At 44.3% G+C, this 23,048-nt stretch overlaps 1 protein-coding gene across 1 annotated transcript in view; it reads right to left on the bottom strand.

Moving 5' to 3' along the window:
- Positions 1-4,588: 4,588 nt before the first annotated feature.
- The window catches only part of BRINP1 (BMP/retinoic acid inducible neural specific 1), a gene marked incomplete at both ends in the record, with an annotated part of 136,986 nt that continues 118,526 nt past the window's right edge, over positions 4,589-23,048 (bottom strand). The window contains one exon of the mRNA XM_081237717.1: positions 4,589-5,729. Within this exon, the coding sequence (XP_081093843.1) occupies positions 4,589-5,729 (1,141 nt within the window). The remainder of the gene's footprint in view (positions 5,730-23,048) is intronic.

Genomic DNA, 23,048 nt, shown 5'->3' with positions numbered 1-23,048 from the left:
CTCAGCCTGAGCTCATTATAACCAACCAAAGATTTGAATTGATCTCCAATTGGAAAAATGCCTATATAGAAGATTTTGGTGACGTAGAAAAGAAAGATAGAGGAGAGAGAATATTTGCATATGAGTTTCTGTACATTGTTAGCTTATTAGTTTAAATGTCATGGAACTGATTCTTGTCTTGGTTAGGAGGTTGGACTGGACAGTCTTTTACTTGGAGGTAGTGAAAAGAGAACTGTAATCATGATCAGTGTTCAAAACTTGTAGAATAACTTCGAGTGTAACTCTTCATCTCTGAAAGTTGAAGTTTTACAGATTCTTAATGACCCCTTTAGCCTAAAGAGTCTATGGTTCTATGTGTCCACTCTTCTCTCCACTTTCCCTGCTGAATTGACCATCTTTAATCCTAATAATGTGTTTTGCCTTAAAGTCCACTTTGCTATTAACAGTACTATATCAGCTTCCTTTTAGCTAATATTTGTCTAGGATACATTTACGCATCTTTTTATTTTCAAACTTTTTTCCCATTTTTTTTTTTGTGGTACACAGGCCTCTCACTGTGTGGCCTCTCCCGTTGTGGAGCACAGGCTCTGGACGCGCAGGCTCAGCGGCCATGGCTCATGGGCCTAGCCGCTCCACGGCATGTGGGATCTTCCCGGACCGGGGCACGAACCCGTGTCCCCTGCATCGGCAGGCAGACTCTCAACCACTGCGCCACCAGGGAAGCCCTTTTCCCATTACTTTTAAAAGTTATAACTTGTAGTCTGACCACCTCTGTCTCTTTACTGGCAAGTTTTGTCCAAGTACATTTATTGTGATTATTTGTGTGGCAAGTTTTGTTATGTCTGTTTATGTATTCAGCTATTTTAATGATTCTTTCATCCTCCTTTTCTGCCTTCTTTTTAATTAAAAAAATTCCCCCTATTAATTTCAAAGTTACACAATCTCCATCTATTATTTTAGGGGTTAATTGCTTCTCATGCTTTGACTCTCTGATAGCTTCCCCCAATCATTTATCACCATCTAGTGGATACATATTATTATTCTCACTTTCTTTCCACAAACAGAGAATAGGAGAAAATGTTTGTCATTGAGATAAGTTTATCAACATAGACAACCCAATAAGATACTCTACATTTAAAATAAATCCTTGGAATCGGATAATCCCAAAGACTCTTTCCTTCTTTTGTGTCAATTTGTTTTACTTCCTAATCTTTCTTCCACTTTGTGACATGTAGTGCCTGTGAAGCTATGATTTTAATCAATGAAGGGAGACTTTGCTATTAGTGTGAACTCTTCTTGTCCTCCTCTTTGAAGGGGGCAGATATGCCAGAGTCCAGAATTTTCCAGTGATTTTATGTGATAGCTAATTAATGGCCTCCTGTGGTTTCCATGGCAATGCCATGCTTTGCTGCCAGGCTTATCCAAATGGGTACTCTGTTCACTATTTTACCTTAGCATCAGCCTATTAATCATACACCATAGGTCCTTGGTTGCTGCATCAAATTGGTAAACACTAACTGAATTAAAATCTCACTTGAGGGCTTCAGGCTTCTCTTCCTTCCAGCTGGAGGGGAACCTTGTTAGCTCAAAGAGCTGGACCCAAGCAAGAGATACTTGGAAATCCACATAACTTTGTGTGTCCTTTTATAGAAAAGTATTTTCATTTCACCTTTGAACAAATATTTCGATGTTTGAATCTCTGAATCTCTGTGTCCTTGAAAATTTATATATTTCCCTGATCTTTCCAATCATTTGATATTGCTGTATTCTCTTTGTAATATAAAGTGATGTAATTACTATTGTTAGGGTAATGGGAAGAAACCTTTCTTACACACACACAAGCACACACACACACACAGTTGGTGAAGTCTGGGGAAGAACTCGGGTTGAACGCTGTAATTGAATTCGGATGAGGATTAGGTAGCACACAGTGCGTATGGAGATTGCCCCGTTATCTGTACAGGGCTGTGTAAATATAAGGCGTTATTGCATTCTGAGTATTTGGAACTTCTTGGAAGGTAGAGATGAGAGTGAAAGGAAGAGAGACAATTGAATTCATTCTTTAGGTTATAAGGACTATGGGTGGTTATTTCAACTTCTCATTAGAGTCGAAATCCTCACTTTCCTTGGAAGGGTTACCATTTAAAAGGATACCCTTTAACACTATTATTTTTACTATTTTAACTGACCCTCAAATACCCATGCATATTTATTCCTTTGTGCTTTTGCATTCTCTGTTCCTTTGGCCCTTCCGCTCCTTGTTATTTGCCCAAGTCCTATTCATTTTCACCACTCAGGATGAACATGTCCATATAAAGCCTGTACCAACTGCATGAACAGAATTCATAACTTCTTCACGTCTCCTCTGTGTGTGACCCCACAATAGCACTCATCATAGTGTACTGTAATTACTGTTTACTTTTTAATTGGTTTCATATGTCTTTTTCATTAATGTGTGAATGGCACAAAAGCATGGACCATTTCCTTCCAGATCTCATTTTTCTGGCATGCCTCATTCCTACTAGGTGTTGAAGCCATGTTTAATAATTTACTGACTTTCTGCAAAATCTTGTGCTTGATAAATAGCTGCTATGTTGACCTCTGGCATGAAGAATTTCCAACCTAAATGAACACCGAATCCTCTCAAAATCTGAGGTCAAACAACTATGTTGGTGTGAAGTGCACATTAAGTGTTAAAGTTCGTATCAAAATATATGCTAATTCATACTAAAAACTGGAACATTACATTTGGAATTTCACTATGCAAAAAACAGGATATATCTTCCCCTCCACTCCCCCCTGCGCACACACACTTAAATAAGCTAGATAATTCTTTACCTCTTCTGCACTGAAGCCCTCTCCTTTCATCTTAAAATAAACTATAAGGGGGGGGTATTCTCTTTGAGTCATATTATTACAGACTCTGGTGACCCCTGAGATAGTTTTTGTATTTTATCTACAAAAGCACTGACATGAGGAAAAAATGCACATTCTAGAACTGGAACCAGTGAATGGAAGGTACACAGAAACTGGTAAAGGTACAGAAAAACCATCTAATAATTAGATCTATTTTATAACACAAGCTGGAATGAGCACTATTGCTCCCTCCCACAGTGAAAGGGGAATTCAAGGAATGTGGGAGATAGATCTAATGAGCTTCCTGTTCCTGGAATGGTCCAGTTAGCAAACAGGGGTATCTCCCAAAGACGGTAAAGAGATTTGCACTGGGCAGACGTCGAGACCAGAAGAGTCCTATTTTCTCTTCCAACCCTGAAGTGTGTGGTCCTGTTTCTCTGCCAATATGGAAATGAAGATTCGAAGCACCTCTAGCTAGTACCACCTTAGCAAAAAGATAAACGCAGAGTTCCTGGAGAACTGGTAAGAAACGGTATTTGCCCAAATCCTCTAAAGAAGTGCTTTGAAATGAGTTTTCTTTCTTGCATCTCTCCTTTCAGTTTAAACCCCGAGTCCCAGACAAGGCTTCTCAGTTTTCAGCGATGCCCAAGAAGTGGCAGTGTTTGTTAGTGTATTTGTGTGTATGTGTGTGTACTGAGTTAAAGGACCGTTTTTTAGATACCTACTTGGGGAAGTCAGCCTGGCAGACCCATGCAATATTAAAACCTACCCTATTTTATTTTGGTGATTGATTTTTAGTCAAACTAAAGTTTAATCTGCAAAGCATTTCTAGGAAATCTGACACCATTTCTTTTTGGAGACGGTAGGTAAAAGGGGTTTCTTGATTAAAAGAAAAAGAACTATCAAAACAACCTGAGACTGAAAAACACTCATCCCTTTGCAGTTTAGTTGGAGTAAACACAAAAGTGGCCAGCATGATTTAGAAGGAGTCAGAAGGCAGGGCTCAAATCGCTATGCAGGCAGTAGCCAAGGGCATGCCATTTCTCTCTGAGGCTATTTCCCAAACTGAATCAAGGAGGTCACTAAGCTGATATCTAAGGTTCCTTACTGTTTTAAACACCCTATGACTATGTGAATGTCTCTCCCCTACAATGCCACCTATTGTCCAGCTTCAATTAGCTTCAGTTTATTCAGCGTGAAAGAAGCTACCTGGGTGAGACAGAACTGTCATTGCATCCCCACCCTTGTGTGCAAATGAATCAAAAGAACCACAGGAATTAAGGATAAAGAGGGAAGAAATCATAACCGAAGAAATATCTTCTTTATCTATGTCCATTTCCTCCCACAAGGAAAAATGGCAGTGTCGGTTGTACATTACATATATCTTTCTTTTTAGTGTTTAATCTTAGCACCTGCACAGCAGAGATCTTTACAGTTCATTGCATATGCTCTCTCTCATCTCCCCCCTCAATACAGCACCTGAGGCCTAAGAAGCAGCTCCCTCCAAGCTCCTCCCAAGGCTGAGACCCTTCTTCACGACAGAGTATAGAAATAACAAACATGCCCAACGGTTTGATACAGTTGCTAGAATGTTTTCGTTTCCAACGAATGAAGATTTTTCCTCCTTTCCTTTGAATATTAATTACATTTTACAAATTTGTGTCTGTTTTGCTTTGCTTGGTTCTGTTCTGTTTGTACAACAAAAGGGAACGTCCATGGCAAAGAGTCCAGGTTAACAGAGCTTGGCTGTCATCTGGTCCGACTGTTTGAGGATCTCGGTGTTGTAGAGGTCCAGCGCGTGGTTCACCCTGATGATCTCGCTGTTGGTCAGTTTCAGGCGGTGTTTCAGCATACACGAGAACAAGTCCAGCTGGGGCTTCCCCGGGGCCACAGGAGGGGCCAGGCGATTGATTCGGTCCCGAATATCTAACAAGAGGAGCATCACAGACGAAGAGGAGTAGAACTGGCCGCCCTGTGTGTAGGACTGGTTGACCTGCTGCACGGCGCTGCGAAGGAGGTCGGCGTTGAACCTCAGGCTGTACCCGAACACCTGCACATCCGAGATCTTGATGTAGAACTGCCTCTTGGAGGGATCGGACAGGTCCACAGGGCCCTGGCCAGTCTCATTCCGCAGGAGGGTAGGTAGCCGAGTCCGACTACGTAGGTAGATGTGGACCGTCTCAAAAAACGTTTTCCACCGATTGCCCAGCAGGAGAGTCCAGTTGTAGCACTGGCTGTTCTGGAGACGGATCTTCTCCCAGCGCGGGTAGCCGAACTCCCCGAAGGGCATGTTCCAGCCCTCCGAGTGGCTCCCGCTGAAGGGGTTGACGTAGACGAAGAACATGGGGTCCAGGCTGCTGTTGCGCATCTGGCAGATGCGCATGGACATGCCGATCACCATGTGGATGAAGTCCATGCGGTTCTTGTTGCTCTTCAGAGTGAGGGACATGCGCTTGCGCCACCGGGGGTCAAAGAAGGTGTCGAGACGGATCTCGTTGCTGATGAAGGTGGTGTGGACGTAGAGGCGCGAGTCCATCTTCTGCAACAGGTACTTTAGCTCCAGGTCCTGGAAGTCCAGGTCGGTCTCGAAGCTGATGAACTGCTCGCTCCGCTCCGAGTCCACATTCTGTGGTTCGCAGCGGCCTCGATATAGCTTGTAGCCCTTGTTGCAGGAGCCGCAGAGCGAGATGTTGGCCAGGCTGCACATGGCACAGCTGTTGTTCCCTCCGATGATGCAGGGGATGGGGCGCTGGCACAGCGTGGTGCTGCCGTGGCACACGCAGCTCCTCTGGCTCTCCAGGAAGGTTCCCCAAAACCCGTTCTCATTGCAGTAGAGAAGCGACTGGACCCTTGCAAGCCACTGCTGAATTGTCCTGAGGGGTAGAGGTGAGATAGAGAATGTTAACCATCATGGGTGGGCTTGTGGTTATCCAGCTATTAATGCAAAGTGGGGTTATGGTTATCCAACTGCTAATGCAAAGTGGAGCTGCCCCAAGACTGAAAGGACTGGGTAGAACAGTTATCTTAGGAAGGGCACTGAATATCAATTACAAGAACTACACTGTAGTTCCTGGTAATGCCACAGAGCAGCTACTTGACCTTGTACTCTACCCTTTTTTTTGGTTTTTTTTTTTTTTGTGGTACGCGGGCCTCTCACTGTTGTGGCCTCTCCCGTTGCGCAGCACAGGCTCCGGACGTGCAGGCTCAGCGACCATGGCTCACGGGCCCAGCCGCTCCGCGGCATGTGGGATCTTCCCGGACCAGGGCACGAACCCGTGTCCCCTGCATCGGCAGGCGGACTCTCAACCACTGCGCCACCAGGGAAGCCCTGTAATCTACCCTTCTAATGTTCAGTGTCCTCATCTGTAAAGGGAAGGAGTTGGACTGAATGTTCTTTGAAGCCCTTGCAGCTCTATAATCGTATTATTCATTCGTCCCGTGGAAGTTTGATTCAGAAAATTAAAGCGTATGAACTCAAAAACCCCTGCCAGATGACAACAGATTGTAAAAGATCGTCAATAAGAAGAATTTAGGGGTTACTTCTTTTAACCTGCACCAGATGTTTCAACTCTCTTCACAGATTCCTCCCATGAGGTTATATAACATCCAAAAACTTCAACAAAAACAAATTATATTTTACATTACTCTGGAGATCAGGAAGTGCTTCCATATTTATGATCTTATGTGATCCTCCTACTGGCTTTTCAGAACAGGTAAGAAAGATGTTATTTCCCCCATTTTTTCCAGAGCTCCAAACTCTCAGGTCAGTGAAATTTCCATCACAACATGTACCTCTAGGCCCCCCTCTCCACAGCCCCTCAACACGTTTAGAAACAAACCCAAGCCTGTCCCCAGATTCCAGCCTCTGAAACATTCCAGTGAAGGTACATACTAGATCAGATAAGAAGCAACAGAAGAATAGGTAAAAAGATGTAAGACAGTCGGCTTAGTGGCCTCTCATCTTTCCTCATTTCTGTGCAAGTCCCCTCTTGGCTGCCTTCCATGCTTCGAATAAGCCCTTACATGTGTCTAGCACTTTTTACCCTGCACAGGGTACATTCACTCCCATTTTCTCACTTGAGCTTCACAACCACATCCCCAAAATAGCTTGGGACTTGAGGTCAGTCCGAGATTGCTTCAAATCCTGGCAACTCCACTCCTGAGCCAAGGGAATGCCGGCAGTTTCCTTCACCTTCCTAATCATTCCCCCCTACACTGGGCTGTGGTGAGGATGACATGAATTTTTTTGTGAAGTCTTGGCCCCTAACTTGGTAGGTATTAGGGACTCCATAAAAGTTAGTTCTTGTTATTCCTGCCAAGGGACTCTCAGCTCCATTTTCTGGACACGGCAAGAGAAGCTCAGAGGGGAACTCATACAGTGAGTGAGTAAGGACTCTCCTGGCTCATAGCTCTTCAAACAAGAGTCAGTCAAGGGGGCCTTTCTTAAAGCTCTCGTGTGCTGTGGTGATGTTGACGATGATGACCACGGTGGCAGTGGTTCCTGATCCGCATTTTCGAAAACTGGAAATGGAAGCCCTTTTGCATTGTACTGCGTCTGGTAGGAAATGCTAGCGATCTATCTATTCTGTCATTTCCACTGCCAAGCCACAATCACCAAGCCCAAGAACCATGAGGTGTAGGCAGTACAGCCTGATTCTGAAAAGCATGTGCGCTGGCCCAAGCAGAACTGAGTTCGAGGCTCAGTTCTGTAACCAGGAACAAGATACTTCATGTCTTTGAGCCTCAGTATTCATATCTAAAAAGAGAATAATAAAGCCCATCTTAGGCACTGAGGGAGAGGATTAAACAAGACGGTGTATTTAAAGCATTGAGCACAGAGCCTGGCATAGACCAATTATTAAGAAGGTAATAAGTACTCTCATCCCAGAGAATAAGCTCTTCCTTTGAAGGTACTGAGACACACTCTCAGAGATTTCACCATCCCTCTGGGGTTGGAGGGAAACCATTTGGTTGCTTGGGACATTTGAAAATGGATACTGTTGAAACGGCTTCCCAGGATGCTGTGCTTTAAAGGAGGTGCTTATCAGCTAAGAGAAAATGGAGGAATAATTAGAGCGCTCTTTGAAACAGCTCCGCCTTTTAACTCCACAGAACGATTCTGGCTTTGGCAATGAAACCTCCCTCACAACATTCAAAACACCGTATTGAAACCCCTGGTTTTTTGGTCAGTTTCCCTTCCAGGCTCTAAGGCTGGAGAGAGGGGACCCCTCCTTCCCTGAGCATCTAGCCCAGAGCCTGGCTCTAAATAAATGTTTGCTGAATGAATGAACAGACAAAAATTAATATTTTTCTTACAAACAAACTCCTCTTCTCTCTCCCGAACTGCAGAATTAGTTTTCAATACCTTCCACCCGCACAGCTCCAGGCCTCCCTGGTCTCTGCTTCGTGGGACCAATCCCATTACAGCCTGGAGAACAGCAGCGGGCCCAGCCTTCAGGAGACGAAGCTGGAATGCTAATGAGCCATGCGGCTCCCAGCTCCCCAACCAGAACATTGACTGAATATCGGCTATGAGTCATCTGATATTTCTGTGAGCCGTGGGGGCACGCCACACGTCTCTGATTGCGTGTGGTTCCATCTGACGAGAGCGTCCTTTCAAAATGCCTCTTTCAAATGGCCCCCACTTGCCCCGTCGCTCCCTCTCCAAGTGACAGGACAGAACCCCATTCAGAGCGCCTCTGTTCCCGTCTGCAAGGCAGTCTATAAGCCCGTAGAGCGCCCCCTTTCTCGTGTCTCATCATTGGGACCCTTTGTCAGGACCGCATCCCCCACTCCTTGAATCAATGCCTCATTGTGGCTGAGCTCTCAGCATCCTCAGTGAGGGAAAGAGGAAGATGAAAGTTCCCGGTGAGGCTGCCACAAGCAAAGGGGCGAGTGGCCAATTAGGATGCCAGCCCTGTCGAGCAGGAGGGACTGGGGACAGAGGCCCTCTGAGGCGCAGCAGAGAGCTGCCTGGCACCTGCATCTCCTGACCTCCGGATAATCGTGAGGTTGTGGGCTGTATCAAAGAAGGCATTAATGACACTGCGAGAGGACTGAGAAGAGGCGGGGCACGGGGAGGGGGCTGGGAGCGCGAGGCCCAGGGAGAGAAGAGAGAATGGAGGAGAGAGGTGGGGACTGGGGAAGCGTGTGGAGAGGAGGAACGGCCTCAGTGATGGAGGTGGAGGGGGAAACAGGGAGCCCGACCCAGGTGAGCAGACGGGGGCTGTGGAGGAGGAGGGCTGGAGAGGGCAAAGGTGATGGGATGAAGTTAGCGTGGGTAGGATGGAAACGAAGACACTCAGCCAAGCCTTCATGTGTCGTAACTCCCAGAATCAGGGAATGTGGACCCCAGATGGGCCATGGGAGGGCAAAGCATCCTTTTCTGAAAGAGGGGTGGGGGGTCAGGCGGAGAGCAATGTTACTGGTGAGCCCCGATTCCCAAGGTCAGTGAACGTTCCTGAGATTTCAGTCCTTCATTTTGAAGAGAACAAAACCAGAAAAAGCAAGCTCATCCCAGTTTTTTGCATGCTTGTCCTTAGCACAAGCAACTTCTGATAATGAGGAGTCCAGCTCAATCAGATCAATCTCCAACACATTCTCCATCTCCAGCCAGTGCTCTGGGTAGTAATTGCTGATACTCAGAAACCCTGCCATGCTGGGAGGCATGCAGCACCTTAAACCAGCCAAAGGAATCAACGGCTCACAACCACCGAGCACTCACTGTATACCAGGCGTTGTGCCAGAGCTCTCCCAGAGCAGCATGGATAACCGTCCACAGCACAGGTGAAGAGAGTGAGGCCTTGAGAAGTGGGATAACTTGTCTGACATCACAGAGTCAGTCCACGTTCAAATACCAAGTTCTGTAACTGCAACACCAGCGCACTTTCCGACGTACCATAATGTAAAATTATAATGACAAAGCCAGCAAGAAGAAGGAAGCAGGCCACAAGAAGAGAAATATATTGAAATAATGGAAAAATACTGAAACTTTGAATGTGTGAAGGGCCTATTATCACATTCCTTGCTTCCCCTGGACCTGCCAGGATCCCTCTCCTCCATTCACAGATAATTGGAGCTCACCGACAAGTGCTCAGGGAGAGGCTGGGGACCAGGGGTAAGAGGGAATGCGATCTATAAATACCATTTCCCAGGCTAGCCGGTGACAGCCCACCTCAACTCTGGCAACAGAGGAGCGGCTTAATAGGCCAGCTCCAGAGAGATGGGATGGGGCAGTTTTCACAAAGGGCTGACACAGACCCACTGCAAGGCATTCAGTGTGTGGCAGTGAGGACCAAGATTTAAGATGCTTTTCTCTGTTTCTGGGGATCAAAAGCATCTTCTCTTTGCAGCCAAAGCTGAACTCCAATACATCCAAATCAGCATTTTTCTGCTGGATGGGATTTCAGTTCATTATGATGGGAGGGGCGGGGGGAGCAGGGATGAGGGGAGGGCAGGAAGCTGCATTTTTATTCCTAAAGCTGGAAAACCCTGGGGCCTGGTAAGTAGGCTCCCACAGAGGCTACACGTAAAGCTACTTGGACCACAGAAGCAGAAAACCTTCAAGAAGAAGCCTTGGAAATATCCAGCCCATCTCCCTCATGTTTAGACCTGAACATTGAGATTTAGTTGCTTAGGTGGAGGATTAATGTTTCTTGAGTGCTTTCTATATCATGGCAGTCAGCCTTTATCCTTACGTCAGCCCTATGAGAATAGGACTCCTTTGAGAGGAGGAGAAGGCATGAAAGACCAGAGAGGGACTGTGACTTTCCCATGGTCACACAGCATGGACATGGAAGATCAGAGCTCAGGATTTCTGGATCCAAACCCCGTGTTCCCTCCATTCCCCGCTGTACTTTTCCTACCTTCTCAAACCCAGGCTGGAGGAGAAGCTAGGCTCCGGGCCATGGGGACACCTCCGCTGCTCCCCTGCAGGCTCTGTCTTTGCCTCAGCCAGGATTTTCTGGCGACCTGACAGGCCTCCTGGTGACACAGCTGGAGTCGCTCATCATTTGGAGGACAGAGGCTATGCCACCCAGGGCTTCCCATCAGTGCTTTCAACAGGGCACGCCTCCCTTTCGGAACCACCTGGTGGGAAGCCCAGGCTGGGATTCCTAATTCAAGCAAACTTCCTGCTGATTTTAATTGGAGGTTTTGCCCAAGACAGGAATGCAGTGCCAGGCCAGTGGCATTTTAGGGAAGATCATACAAATCGAGTGCCAAGGAAAAGGGGGGAACAGATTTAGGCTAAAATAGAAAACTATAATCCATAAGTCCCATTTGCCTACCAGGAGTGTTTATTTAAAAGGGAGAGGAAAGTTTAAAAAATGAAATCAGAGTTCTGAATCAACCATTCTTGTATTTATGCCCTGTGCTTCTTCGAGATTGTAATGGGTGTGTAAGTAATTCCGTGAGACTCTACAAATTGTGTACTCTATAGACCAGAGACTAGTACTAGACTGGGAAGACAAACAGTTGTTTTTAGGTTTCTGATGATGCACTGTTTAGGGGGTGTGCTGTGTATGACTCTGTGTGTGTGTGTGTTACAGGAATAGTGCTGATAAAAGATGAATATATCAATGGTGTCAGAATGTTTGGGGCTCTACTGAAAGAAGCCTCGGTTTATGGATGTGCTAGGGTACATTATAACTGGCCATCAGACCCAGTCTGTGTTCATCATTTTCCCCAGATTCATATTTAGCTTTAATCATTCCCCTCTTTGAGTTTCTATCATTGACTTAATAGTTTGTTTTCCTTCCTTCTGTCAGTTCTTCACATGATGTCAAAGAGCCTCATGGAACAGCTCACGGCAATGGAAGAAAAAACCCAAAGAAGATCTTGTGGTCCCTTGCCACGATGAAGATGCTTTCTGGTTTGGAACTGTGGAATGAAGGCAATAGGTCTTATTGGTGGAGGGCAGAGGCAGAGGGTAGAAGGGGGGAGGGGAAGAGCAGCAAAGAGAAAACCCGATGGAGTCTTTAAATTTAGGTTGGCAGGAGTTTAACTGGGGAGGATTATGAAACAATTTTTGCAAATTGCATAGTTCTGTGTCTGGAAGGAGGTGACAGGCAACATCAGCTACATGTTCAAATTCAGCATTTTGCTTTGGGGCATGGATTGCTGAGGGTAAGGAGGAAGGATCCAGAAGCTTCTTTAGGGCTGACAGAAATGCTAAAAGCAGCAGGAAGCTCCCAGGTGGAGAGCTGCCAGAGGGTTTTATTCTTCCTGGGCGGAAGTCAGGCAGGAGAATGACACACAGACCAAAGGCGAGAGAGTGAGAAGGGGCTAACCAGGTGTAATGGACTTCACCCTGAAGGACAGTGATGGTCATCTAGATCAATGATCTGGGCAGTGACGGGGGTGGTGAGCCAGTTAATAGACATGGGAGTCAGTTAAGGAAATGCTGGATCTGCCCTACCACTATTTTGTTGTGGATATTTGACCTTGCTATTTGACCTTGGATAAATCACTTCACCTCTTTGATCCTCAGTTTCTTTATCTGTCAAATGGGAAAGGTTATATACCTGCCTTACACTTTATCTTCAGAAGGAGAATCAGATACGTGAAGCTTGTGGGAGGTTCGCAGTGAAAGGAAGCTATCTATGATTGACCATTAACTATAATTATTACTGAAGGCAAAGGAAAACTGTGTTTTATATTCCTCTCAGGTAAAAATATTCCTCTCAGTTACTACAACAGCCCAGTTGATTATACCTTAATGTCCTAGTCTCCCTGGTCACTCACCCTCCACAGTTCTAATGAATGCTGTCACCATGATGCTTGAAGAAAGAGCTAGATGTGGGCTTTGGAGTCAGAAAAGAAAGATGAGGTATTGAATCATAGCTCCGCTCCTCATTACTTAACCTTGAGCTAATTGCTTGTCCTTTCTAAGCTTCAGTTTCCTCAACTACAGAATGGAATAATGATACATTACTTGCAGGATTGTTTTGAAGATCAGATAAGATAATGTATGTAGAGCTTCTAACATAGGTAGGTACACACTGTCTCTCATGAGAACGAACTATTGTGTTCCTCTTGAGCTCCCAAAGAAAATGGTCCCTTTGAAATAAGTATAGATTTAAAAATCCAGGGAAAGAATTCAATAAATATTGTTGGGTCCATTGAATATTGATATTAAAACAGCAACAACAACAAAATCTCTCATTGATACTTAATCTCTTCTATACCCCAGAATCATTAACAGGTGGATTGCAGATCTAAGTGTGAAAAGTAAAATAATAACATCAACAAAACACCTTTTAGAAGAAAACACAGAAGAGCATCATTATGACATTGGAGTAGGCAAAGATTTCTTAACACAGTTCACCATAAAGGAAAAAAACATGTTGATTAATAGGGATATATTAGGATTAAAACACATGAATCAAAAGACACCAAAGAGTGAAAAGACAACCCTTAGTTAGAAAATATATTTGCAAAATCTTTACCCAAAGACTATATTTATAGTACATAAATAACTCCTCCACTGGCTGGATGCTGGGCTAGTCAAAGGCATTTCACGCTGCCTGAGTTTGCCACTCCTTCCTGGGTCTCTTTAAACCAGAGTAGATGCGATTATCACAATTTATAGTTTTCTTCAGAAGGTTCTCACTAAACTGTTTAATAAATGTGATTTGTCCCAGAAAAAAAAAAAAATGACCAAACGGGAAAGTAGGCAACTGATACGATGATGTGAACGGACATGTCATAAAAGAGGATATTCAATAGGCCAACAAGCACATGAAACTCCCCGCCATCAGTCATCAGGACCGCGCCAATTAAAATTGCAATAGGATGCTTCTGCAGCAGGATGACTAAAATAAAAATAAAAATAAAAAGGATGAGAAACACTAAGTATGGGCAAGGATGTGGAACAATCAAAACTCTTCTATGCTACCTGCAAGAGAGATCATTCGTTCAGCAAGTTTGGGAAGGTGGAATTATCTACTACTGAAGTATCTGTAAAGCTGAGCAATCCCACCCCTAGTAGATACTCAACAAAAATGCACATAGAGGTTCACTCCAAGGCGTGTGGAAGACAGCAGCACTCTCTTGTCACAGCCCCAACCTGAAGACTGTGCAAATGACCACCGCAGTAGAATGGATGTCTAGAAACACAGTGGAGTACGCTTGAGAATGAATGTGCCAAAACCACACAGAACAATATGAAGGAATCTCACAGAAGAATGAAAGGTGAAACAAGCCAGATACCAAAGGGTCCACACTGCACAAAGAGAGGAAAAACTGAGCTACAGTGTGTGCAGCCATGAGAGGCATAACTCCCTGGGAGAGGAGGCTGATGGCATCAGAAGAGGTCACGGCGGGTTTCCGCACTGCTGACAACGCCCTGCTCTTTGACCTAAGTGCTGGTTACACGTGGGAATTCATTCTGTGAAAATGTGTACACTTAACGATATTTGCACTTGCTGTATATTTCTAACACTTCCATAAAACATTTACCCCCCCAAAACCGTCCTTTAAAACAACCCGAAAAACACTATTAAGGCAGCAATATGTTACTTTTTTTTTTTTTTTTTTTTTGCGGTACGCGGGCCTCTCACTGTTGTGGCGTCTCCCACTGCGGAGCACAGGCTCCGGACGCGCAGGCTCAGCGGCCATGGCTCATTGGCCCAGCCGCTCCGCGGCATGTGGGATCCTCCCGGACCGGGGCACGAACCCGTGTCCCCTGCATCGGCAGGCGGACTCCCAACCACTGCGCCACCAGGGAAGCCCTATGTTACATTTATATCTCACTCTTTTAAACCTTCTAAAGCTCTTCTGTTTGGTTCTCTGATTTAGATCTTCACGACTTTCCTGTGTCATGGTTTGGGTTGAGGGGTATCAAGGATTTTTAAGGACATGACAAACTGGGCTCAGAGAGGTGACGTGACTTCCTGAAGGTCACCGGTGAGCTGTCACATCGCCAAGATTACAGCTCACCCGGGTGTGGGCTTGTTGGTCGATTCGGAGGGTGGAGGTGGGTAGGAGCGTAGGGAGATGGTGCTGAGGAGGAAAAAGCTACAGAAATTGTAAGAAGTTAGTTCTATTTCTGACTCAATCCTCTAAGCCTCTAGATTCTATTTTGAACCGGAAGCCACTTCTGAGCCCCAGGGAAGGGAAAAAAAACCCTGAAAAACTAAACACAACAAAAAGACTCTGGAGATACTTATTTTCTTGCCTTACATCAACCAAGGGAGTCAATTCCCTACTTGCTACAAATGTACAACGGCAAACAGGGATGGGCATGGAGACATCCCTGGTAGTGCGGACTTGAACAAACCCTGCATATCACTCATGGTGAAGCTCAGCTGCTGACACGAACTCCCTGCCCCTCACCCTTATTGTGCATCCTTGGGTTGCCACGGGGTTGGGCCTTACTACCTTCTTTATCTCCGTAAATAGAAAAGAAATGCACAAGATATTCTTAGTTAAAAGCTTCATTGCCCCATGGTTGGGAGGGTACTTCGAGGCTTCTGTGACTGACAGCGAGATGCCCCGAGCTAGCCTAGGTTATCTGTTGGCTTGTACCTCTTCCTCAATAGGACAATTTAGTACACACTCAGAGTAGGTCCTTGCCACGAATGTGCCACCTCCTCCCAGGGTGCGGGCACCCGTGCGTGCACGTGCACACACACACACACACATCAGTAGGTCAGGGACTGTCAAAGTAGCAATTAACTCTGGTAGGTGGAGCTGTCTGTGTGTTTAGTGTGGCAGATTTTCAGAATTCTGGAGTGGAATGATGCCTAGACAAGGCTTAGTCCACGGGAAACAGAGAGGTTATGTGACTTGCCTGAGGTCACACAAACAGTACCTGGAAACCCAGAGGCAGAATCTTTCCCTTGAGGGAGGAAGGACCCTGCACACAGCCACAAATGTAGACAGTTCATCTTTCCCCAACCTCTCCCAAGGGGACCGGCAGCCTTTTACCTAGGTGACTGTGCACTGGGGGAAAGGAAATATTCATACTTTTCAAGGATTACTGGACACTGGCTTTGCCCTGATAGTATTTCTAGGAGACACAAAATGTCACTGTGGTCTACTAATCAGCATAGGTGTTTATGGGGGGGGTCAGGTGATCAATGGGACTTCGGTTCAGGTTCTTCTCACAGTGGGTCTGATGGTTATTTCCCCATTCCAGAGTGCATGCTTGAGATTAATCCATAATTGGAATACTCTGCAACTGGCAGAAACCCCTTCCTTCCCACTTCTGGTATCCCCACCAAATAATAAAACTTATATTATGGACTGTTCTCTCCCTTTAACCAGCTTCCAAGAAAACAAAACCAGACAATAAGAACAACAACAAAACATGTACCTAGGCCGAAGCATGTTGCAAGGGGCATAAACCATAGGATAAATCCACTAAAACAAACTTTGTCTTGGTTGACAAAGGTTCAAAAGGGCAATTTTGTATTATGAGATATATCTTCATAAGGTCTCTGAAGAGTGCACTAACCTCTGTACTAAAATGTATCACAATGGAAAAATAAACAAATGGCAAACCCACAATGTACGGCAGGTGGCCACGGAGCCTTTGACACGCCTCCCATAGACAGGAGATCTCTGTTCCCCTCCCTTGAATCTGGGCAGATTCCACCACTTCTTTGACCAATATAGTAAGACAGAAGTGATTCACTTAGTTTATGGACTCAGCAGCAGCTTCTACTTCTTGTCTCTTGGAAAACTCCCCCTTAGAGCTCTGAGGCCGCTTATAAGCAGGCTGACCACCCTGCTGGAGAGACCACATGAAGAGACCCTGAAGAGAGAGAGCTGCCCAGCTGAGCCCAGCCTTTTGGTCATCTCTGCTAAGGAAACCAGATATGCGAGTGAAGCTCTCTCAGAACCTCCAGCTCAGCCCAGCTGCTACCTAAATACCAATGAGTGACTTCGAGTAACCTCATGTGGAACAGAAGAATTGCCCAGCCAATTCTGGCACAAATTTCCGACTCATAGATCATGGGCATAGTATAATGATTGGTGCTTTAAGGCCCTAAATTTGGGTCAATTTGTTAAACAGCAATAGATATTCAGACTATTATATACCATGAGCCCCCAGAGAGAACTCAGGATCTCTCTTCCTCCTTCCATTACTACCAAGCTATGTAACTGTACCAGGCAGAACTTGAAAAATGTTCTCCCTCCCCAAGATTCCAGGCTCTAACCCCCAGGACCTGTGGATGTGGTGAGATATCACTCCCAAGACTATGTCCTGTTATTCGGCACAGTTGATGTAAAGATACTGAGATTATCTAGGTGAACCTAATTTAATTAAGAGGTGCCCCTTTGAAAGCTGAGAGTTTTCTCTGGCCATTGGCAGAAAGAGAATTCAGAGAGATCCAAAGCCTGAGAAAGACTTGCTGCACCTTTGTTCCTTTGAAGATGGAGTGGTCCATGTACCAGGGCTGGAGAATAGCCTCTAGGAGCTAAGAGTGCACTCTGGCCAATGACAAGCAAGGAAAAAGTGACCTCAGTCCTATAACTATAAAGAAGTGAATTCTGCCAACAACCAGACTGAGCTTTGAAGTGGGTTCTCGACATCTTCATTTCTGCTTATGAGACATCAGCAGAAGATCCAGCTATACCAGGCCCAGCCTCCCGACCCATGGAAACTGAAAGATAATAAATGCATATTGCTTTCAGCCTCTAAATGTGTGGTACTGTGTTACAGAACAATATAAAACCAATACAGTTACTCTGGCCAAGACACACTCTGTTCTATTTTATTCTTTAATAAAATGACAGGAATCGATTAGATGATCTTTTAGGTTCCCTGACAGCCATGACATTTTATGATTTTGTAATTTTAGGCCATTTAACCTTCCTGAGCTTCAGATTCCTAAGGTAAAGCACAGGTGCAGGCCCAGTCCTATGCCGGTTTTATTTTACCTGCTAGAGCTCAAGATCTCTCTGTAAACGGAGGCGCCCCTGTCTTATTCACCATCTACCAAGACCTCATGCATGATGCCTGGCACTTAGTAGGTGATCACTAAATATCTGCTGGATGAAGGAATGCATGGATAAATGAATGAAGATGCAGTATAAATATTAATGTACATATTCTTTGACAAGAACAAAGGGCTATGCCTATATAGGATGGCAACAGAAGGAGGAGTATTATTTCATAATGTTGGACCAGTCATTAATTTCTGTAAGCCTTAGTTTTCTCACCTGTACATGGGGAGTCTAACCCTTGTTCTAGCTCCGCCCAACCCCCAGGTTATTATAAGAATCAGCCCTGGGCTTCCCTGGTGGCGCAGTGGTTGAGAGTCCGCCTGCCGATGCAGGGGACACGGGTTCGTGCCCTGGTCCGGGAAGATCCCACATGCCGTGGAGCCTGCGGGTCCGGAGCCTGTGCTCCGCAACGGGAGAGGCCACAACAGTGAGAGGCCCGTGTACCGCAAAAAAAAAAAAAAAAAAGAATCAGCCCTTTGCAAAGTAAAATAATCTATACGTAAGGTATCTGTCTTATACATAAGGTATTTGTCTTAGTAATAGTTTACTTTTTAGAATTGGGAATATATCTAAGCCAAATGGGGTAAATTTATTCCCTAATTATACCAGAGACTTAGTACCTTCCTGCTGTTATTTTGGCCGCTGCTGGTTAGCAGTCTTGCCACCTCTCAGCAGGAGTTCTACCTGCTGGGATACAGAGCCATTAGCATCTGTTTAAGCAGAGGTGTTAGAAACTCAACTGGAAGAAGTCTGGCTGAAGGATGAGGATCTCTACTGTCAGGAAATCACAACCTGTGGTAGCACACCAAATAATCTGGGTCATTCCCTCTTAACCTGGAGTAAATCATTCTTTTCCAAGGCTGTGTGCTGAGGAACCCAATCCCTTAAAAGGAATTCAAAAAGAATGGTTCTATGGCCAAACAACTTAAAAAAAATGCATATGACCCCTTCTCTATTTAATTTTTTTTTAATTCAACATTTCCTAAACTTATTCAATCAAAGACACCACTTCCTCCCCTCCCCACATCCCTTCACCCTTTCCCAATATCCTATCAGTTCCCTCAAGGGAACTAACTTTTGCCTGGTTTTGACCAAGTGCACATATTGTGAGATGAGACCATATTTATGGCAGTGAAGAGAGGCTTCTAATCCAAGGTTAGTTCGGTCCCCAGACCCGCCCTATCAGTGTCACCTGGGACCTGGGACCCATCCCAGACCTACATAAGGAATCAGAAACCTTGGGGTGGGGTCCAGCCATCTGTGTTCAAAAGGCCCTCCTGGTGACTGTGATGCCCGCGCCAGTTTGAGAACCACTGCCCTAACCCATAGATCTGTGGTAAAGCTCATGTCAACACAAGAAAGAGACACTGAATCCTTTTACACCTGGGAGAGCGAGTCCATTGATTCTCTAGTTCATATTTGGAATGGCTACCAGAGAGCACTCCCTAAGTGCATTCCTTACATATTTTTTCCAATGGCTACTCATCACCTAAATGATAATATACAAACTCCACAGCTAGGTATTCAATCCCTCCATGATTCCACTTCAAAATACTGGTCTAATCTTATTCAACAACAATAAGGACAATTATTTAATATCTGTTGACCATTTACTATATGCTAAGAACACTGTATATCTTTTTCTTGGGTAATCCTCCCAATAACTCTGGGGAGAAAGCACTGTTATTATCCTCATTTTACAGATGAACCAACAGCTCTAGCATACAACTCACCAAGATTTTACCCCAGACTGTCTGGTTCCCCAAGCCCATGTACTCAGTCTTGATTTATGTGCTTTCTCTGATCTTCTGATTTCTCATTTCTGGATGAAATTAGTCTCACATTCAATTCATCCTAAGTATCTGTTGCTTTCTTAAATGGAAAACCATTCTCTCTACCCCAAGTTCAAAGCAGCATCATCCCTCCACTTCCATCTCAAATGGTCCCTCACTTCAGTTCAGCAAATGCTGTGTCATTCTATGCCAGGCACTTTAGCTGTTACTGGGGCGGGGGGGGGGATACACTGGTGAACAAGAAAAACAGAATCCCTGCCCTCACAGAATCTGTCGTCAAGTAGGAGAAGTCTAGGATTAAACACACAATTGCAAACGTGCCAGGTGGTGGAAAAAACTTCCATGTAGGATGCAGTAAAGACATACTGTTGACAGTGCAACCTGGTCCAGTGTGTCAGGACAAGCATCACTAAGAAATGGGGGTTTGATCTGAAAGTTAAAGGATGAATAGAATAATCCAGGCAAAGAGAAAAGGGGATTCTTATAGTCTTCCCGACAGGAATACATTTCTCTCCTTTCTTACCTTTACTGCTATTCAAATTCCATGTTTATACAATGGGAAGCATAACAGCATCTATTTTACAGGGTTGTTGAAGGATGCAGTGAGTAACTTATGTAAGGCGTTTAAAGCTGTGCCTGGTACATAATAAACAGTCATTATACGTTAACTATTATTATCATTATTTATTATTATCGTGGCGAGTTAGTAGGAATAACAGCTGCTGTCTCAGGACAAGCTCCTGAAATTGACCTGCCTGCAAGTGACTTGGCACACAACTGACACTCTCCCTTCCATCTGATCAGAGTGATGTGTGATGCTCCTGGCACACTGAATAGTCATGGCGGGTCGGTTACCCTCCTACAAAGCCCACATGCTTCTGGTCCCTCCAAGTAACAAGCACATTTACCAAGAGTCGTTTTGCTTGTTCCCAAACCTGCTTATGCCAGTTGTATTTGCTATTATGTTCCTGAGACCAAAGTATTCTAGGAATGTGTCTTATACTTTATGAAAAGTATGTTTAGACCTCTATTTTTTTTTTTTTTTTTTTTTTTTGCGGTACGTGGGCCTCTCACTGTTGTGGCCTCTCCCGCTGCGGAGCACAGGCTCCGGACGTGCAGGCTCAGTGGCCATGGCTCACGGGCCCAGCCGCTCCGCGGCATGCGGGATCTTCCCAGACCGGGGCACGAACCCGTGTCCCCTGCATCGGCAGGCGGACTCTCAACCACGGCACCACCACAGAAGCCCTAGACCTCTATTTCTGTGTTTGGACAATGATTGTAAAACACAACACAAAAGCATAAAAATGTCTAGGGTGAGAAATATTAGCTTATAAATTGTATTTGCTTAAACACTAAAGATGTAAGCAAATTAGCTTTAAGTATGCCATTTAACTATTGCTCTCCTTTTTTCCAAAGCGATTAAAAAATTAAACTTTTTGAAATAAAAAAAAAGTCAAATCAATGAAATGCGAGCTTTTTTCTGTGGGAACTCATTTGAATTCTGTGGGAAAATTCTATAAAGACCAGTTGATGAAAGAATTGCCATCAATTTAAATAAAGGAGAAGTACCTGAAAAAGATTGGGAGGGCTCCTAAAAATCTACAAACATTTAGGTTGCTTCTTAAGAGTCTTTAAACTATTGCTCCACTTTGAATAAACCAAAGTTGGAAATACTATACAATTACCAGTGTGGTTTATGCAAGAAAGCCAGGAAAACATCAAATGGAATATATTATACAAACAGCCTCAAAAAAGATTTTGGCCCTACCTCAAAAGGCTGGCCAAGAAATATATATTTATATATTTTAAGTTAAAATAAATTGTGTTTATACATGTGCAGCATTGCATACATTTTAGCGTTCCTTATTTTAACTTTTTCTATTAATTGAGAAATCATTGGTTTCGAAATTTGTCTGATAAGGAGCCTGTGCTTGACTTCTTACTATGTGCTAAAAGTGCTAAAATCTTTTATTGATTTTCTGATGGTAGGTATCATTTTTATCTCCACCATGTCAATTGGAAAAATGAAGTTCAGATAACTTAATACTGTACCAACGTTCCATTGTTAGTAAATGGCAGTCTACACCTTGGTCTGTCAGATTCCAGAGTCTAAAGCCTTAAGTATCTGAAATTTCATTGCCTCTCTACTACGTTATTACATTTTGTTGGGCTCATGAATTATTTTCTCCAATGGAAAGATCTGTCTCTTAGAAGCAGAAACAGTGTCTTCATCAAAAATCTAGCATCTACTACAACTGTGCTCTTGATTATATTAACATTGCATCTGTGCATTTCTTTATAGGTTATGAAGAGTTTTCACATATAGCATCCAAATTGACTGAGACATCAACTCCATAGGGTAGCTTTTCTTATTATCCTGACCATACAGATGAGGAAACACAGGGCTCAGGTAGGTTTCGAGATTTTTTGAGGTCACACATCTAATAAGTGGGAGAGCAGGGACTGTCAGCCTAATAAACTGACACTGACTTCAGCTCAATAAAAGATAAGAAGTCACAGCCTTCTGCCCCCCAGCAGGAGTCTGTGGAGATTAAATCCAGAGGCAAGTAAGTATAGGGTTCAGAGAGAAGAATCAAAATCAGTGTGGATACTGAGGGTTCTCATAATAGAACGATTATCCTGGTAGCTGGACTCTTTCCATAGACGCCAATTAAACGCTGTCTGGAGCAGGAAGTTTGTAAAAAGCTGACATGGGCTCAGAAGCTATGGCCCCACGATTGAAGCCTGAGGTGGATGCCCCCAAGAGATCTTCATCTGAACAGTGCATAATTACATTGTGCCTGGCTAAAGCCCGGGTGCTGGGTCAAGTCCGTGTGAATATGAGAAGTAAAAATAAACCGAAGACCAGGAGTCATTGGAAAAATGCCAATAGTTATACTGCCTGCCCTCAAGTTAAAGTTCCATGAATCTCCTTTGTCTTACAATACTATAACCTCTCCAAAAATCGGGACAGGGTGTGGGGAAAAATATCAGATCACACTGTCCTTAAGCACCTAGTTGGTGCTAGGAATTTTTTTTCATCTCACTGAATTTAGTAAACTCTTGGAAGTGTCTATTTTTGTCCTTTGTTTTTCACTAGGGTGCATTTCCCAAAGTAGTGGACTTAACAACAGATACTTGCAGAAATTGGATACAGGTCAATTAAAGACAATCTCAATTTGCAGTTTCCATTTTACTGCCTGGACTGTCACAGTCAGAGAGCCTGAATTTTAATCAGGCTCTGTTCACACATTCCCAGAGTGACCTTGAACACGTCACTTAACTCCCTTTGGCCTTAGTTTCTTCCTTTGTAAATGAAGAAGACAATTTAAACTACATACAATGTAGTATGTGAAAAATCTGTAGGTTATTTTATGGCAATGCATACAATTTTAAAATATTGTGTCAACATGTTTTTGGGACCCCATTCCAAGTAGAAAATAA

This window comes from Mesoplodon bidens (assembly GCF_964165515.1).
Source record: "Mesoplodon bidens genome assembly, chromosome: 6".
NCBI lineage: Eukaryota > Metazoa > Chordata > Mammalia > Artiodactyla > Ziphiidae > Mesoplodon > Mesoplodon bidens.
This window is presented reverse-complemented; position numbering and strand designations above follow the sequence as displayed.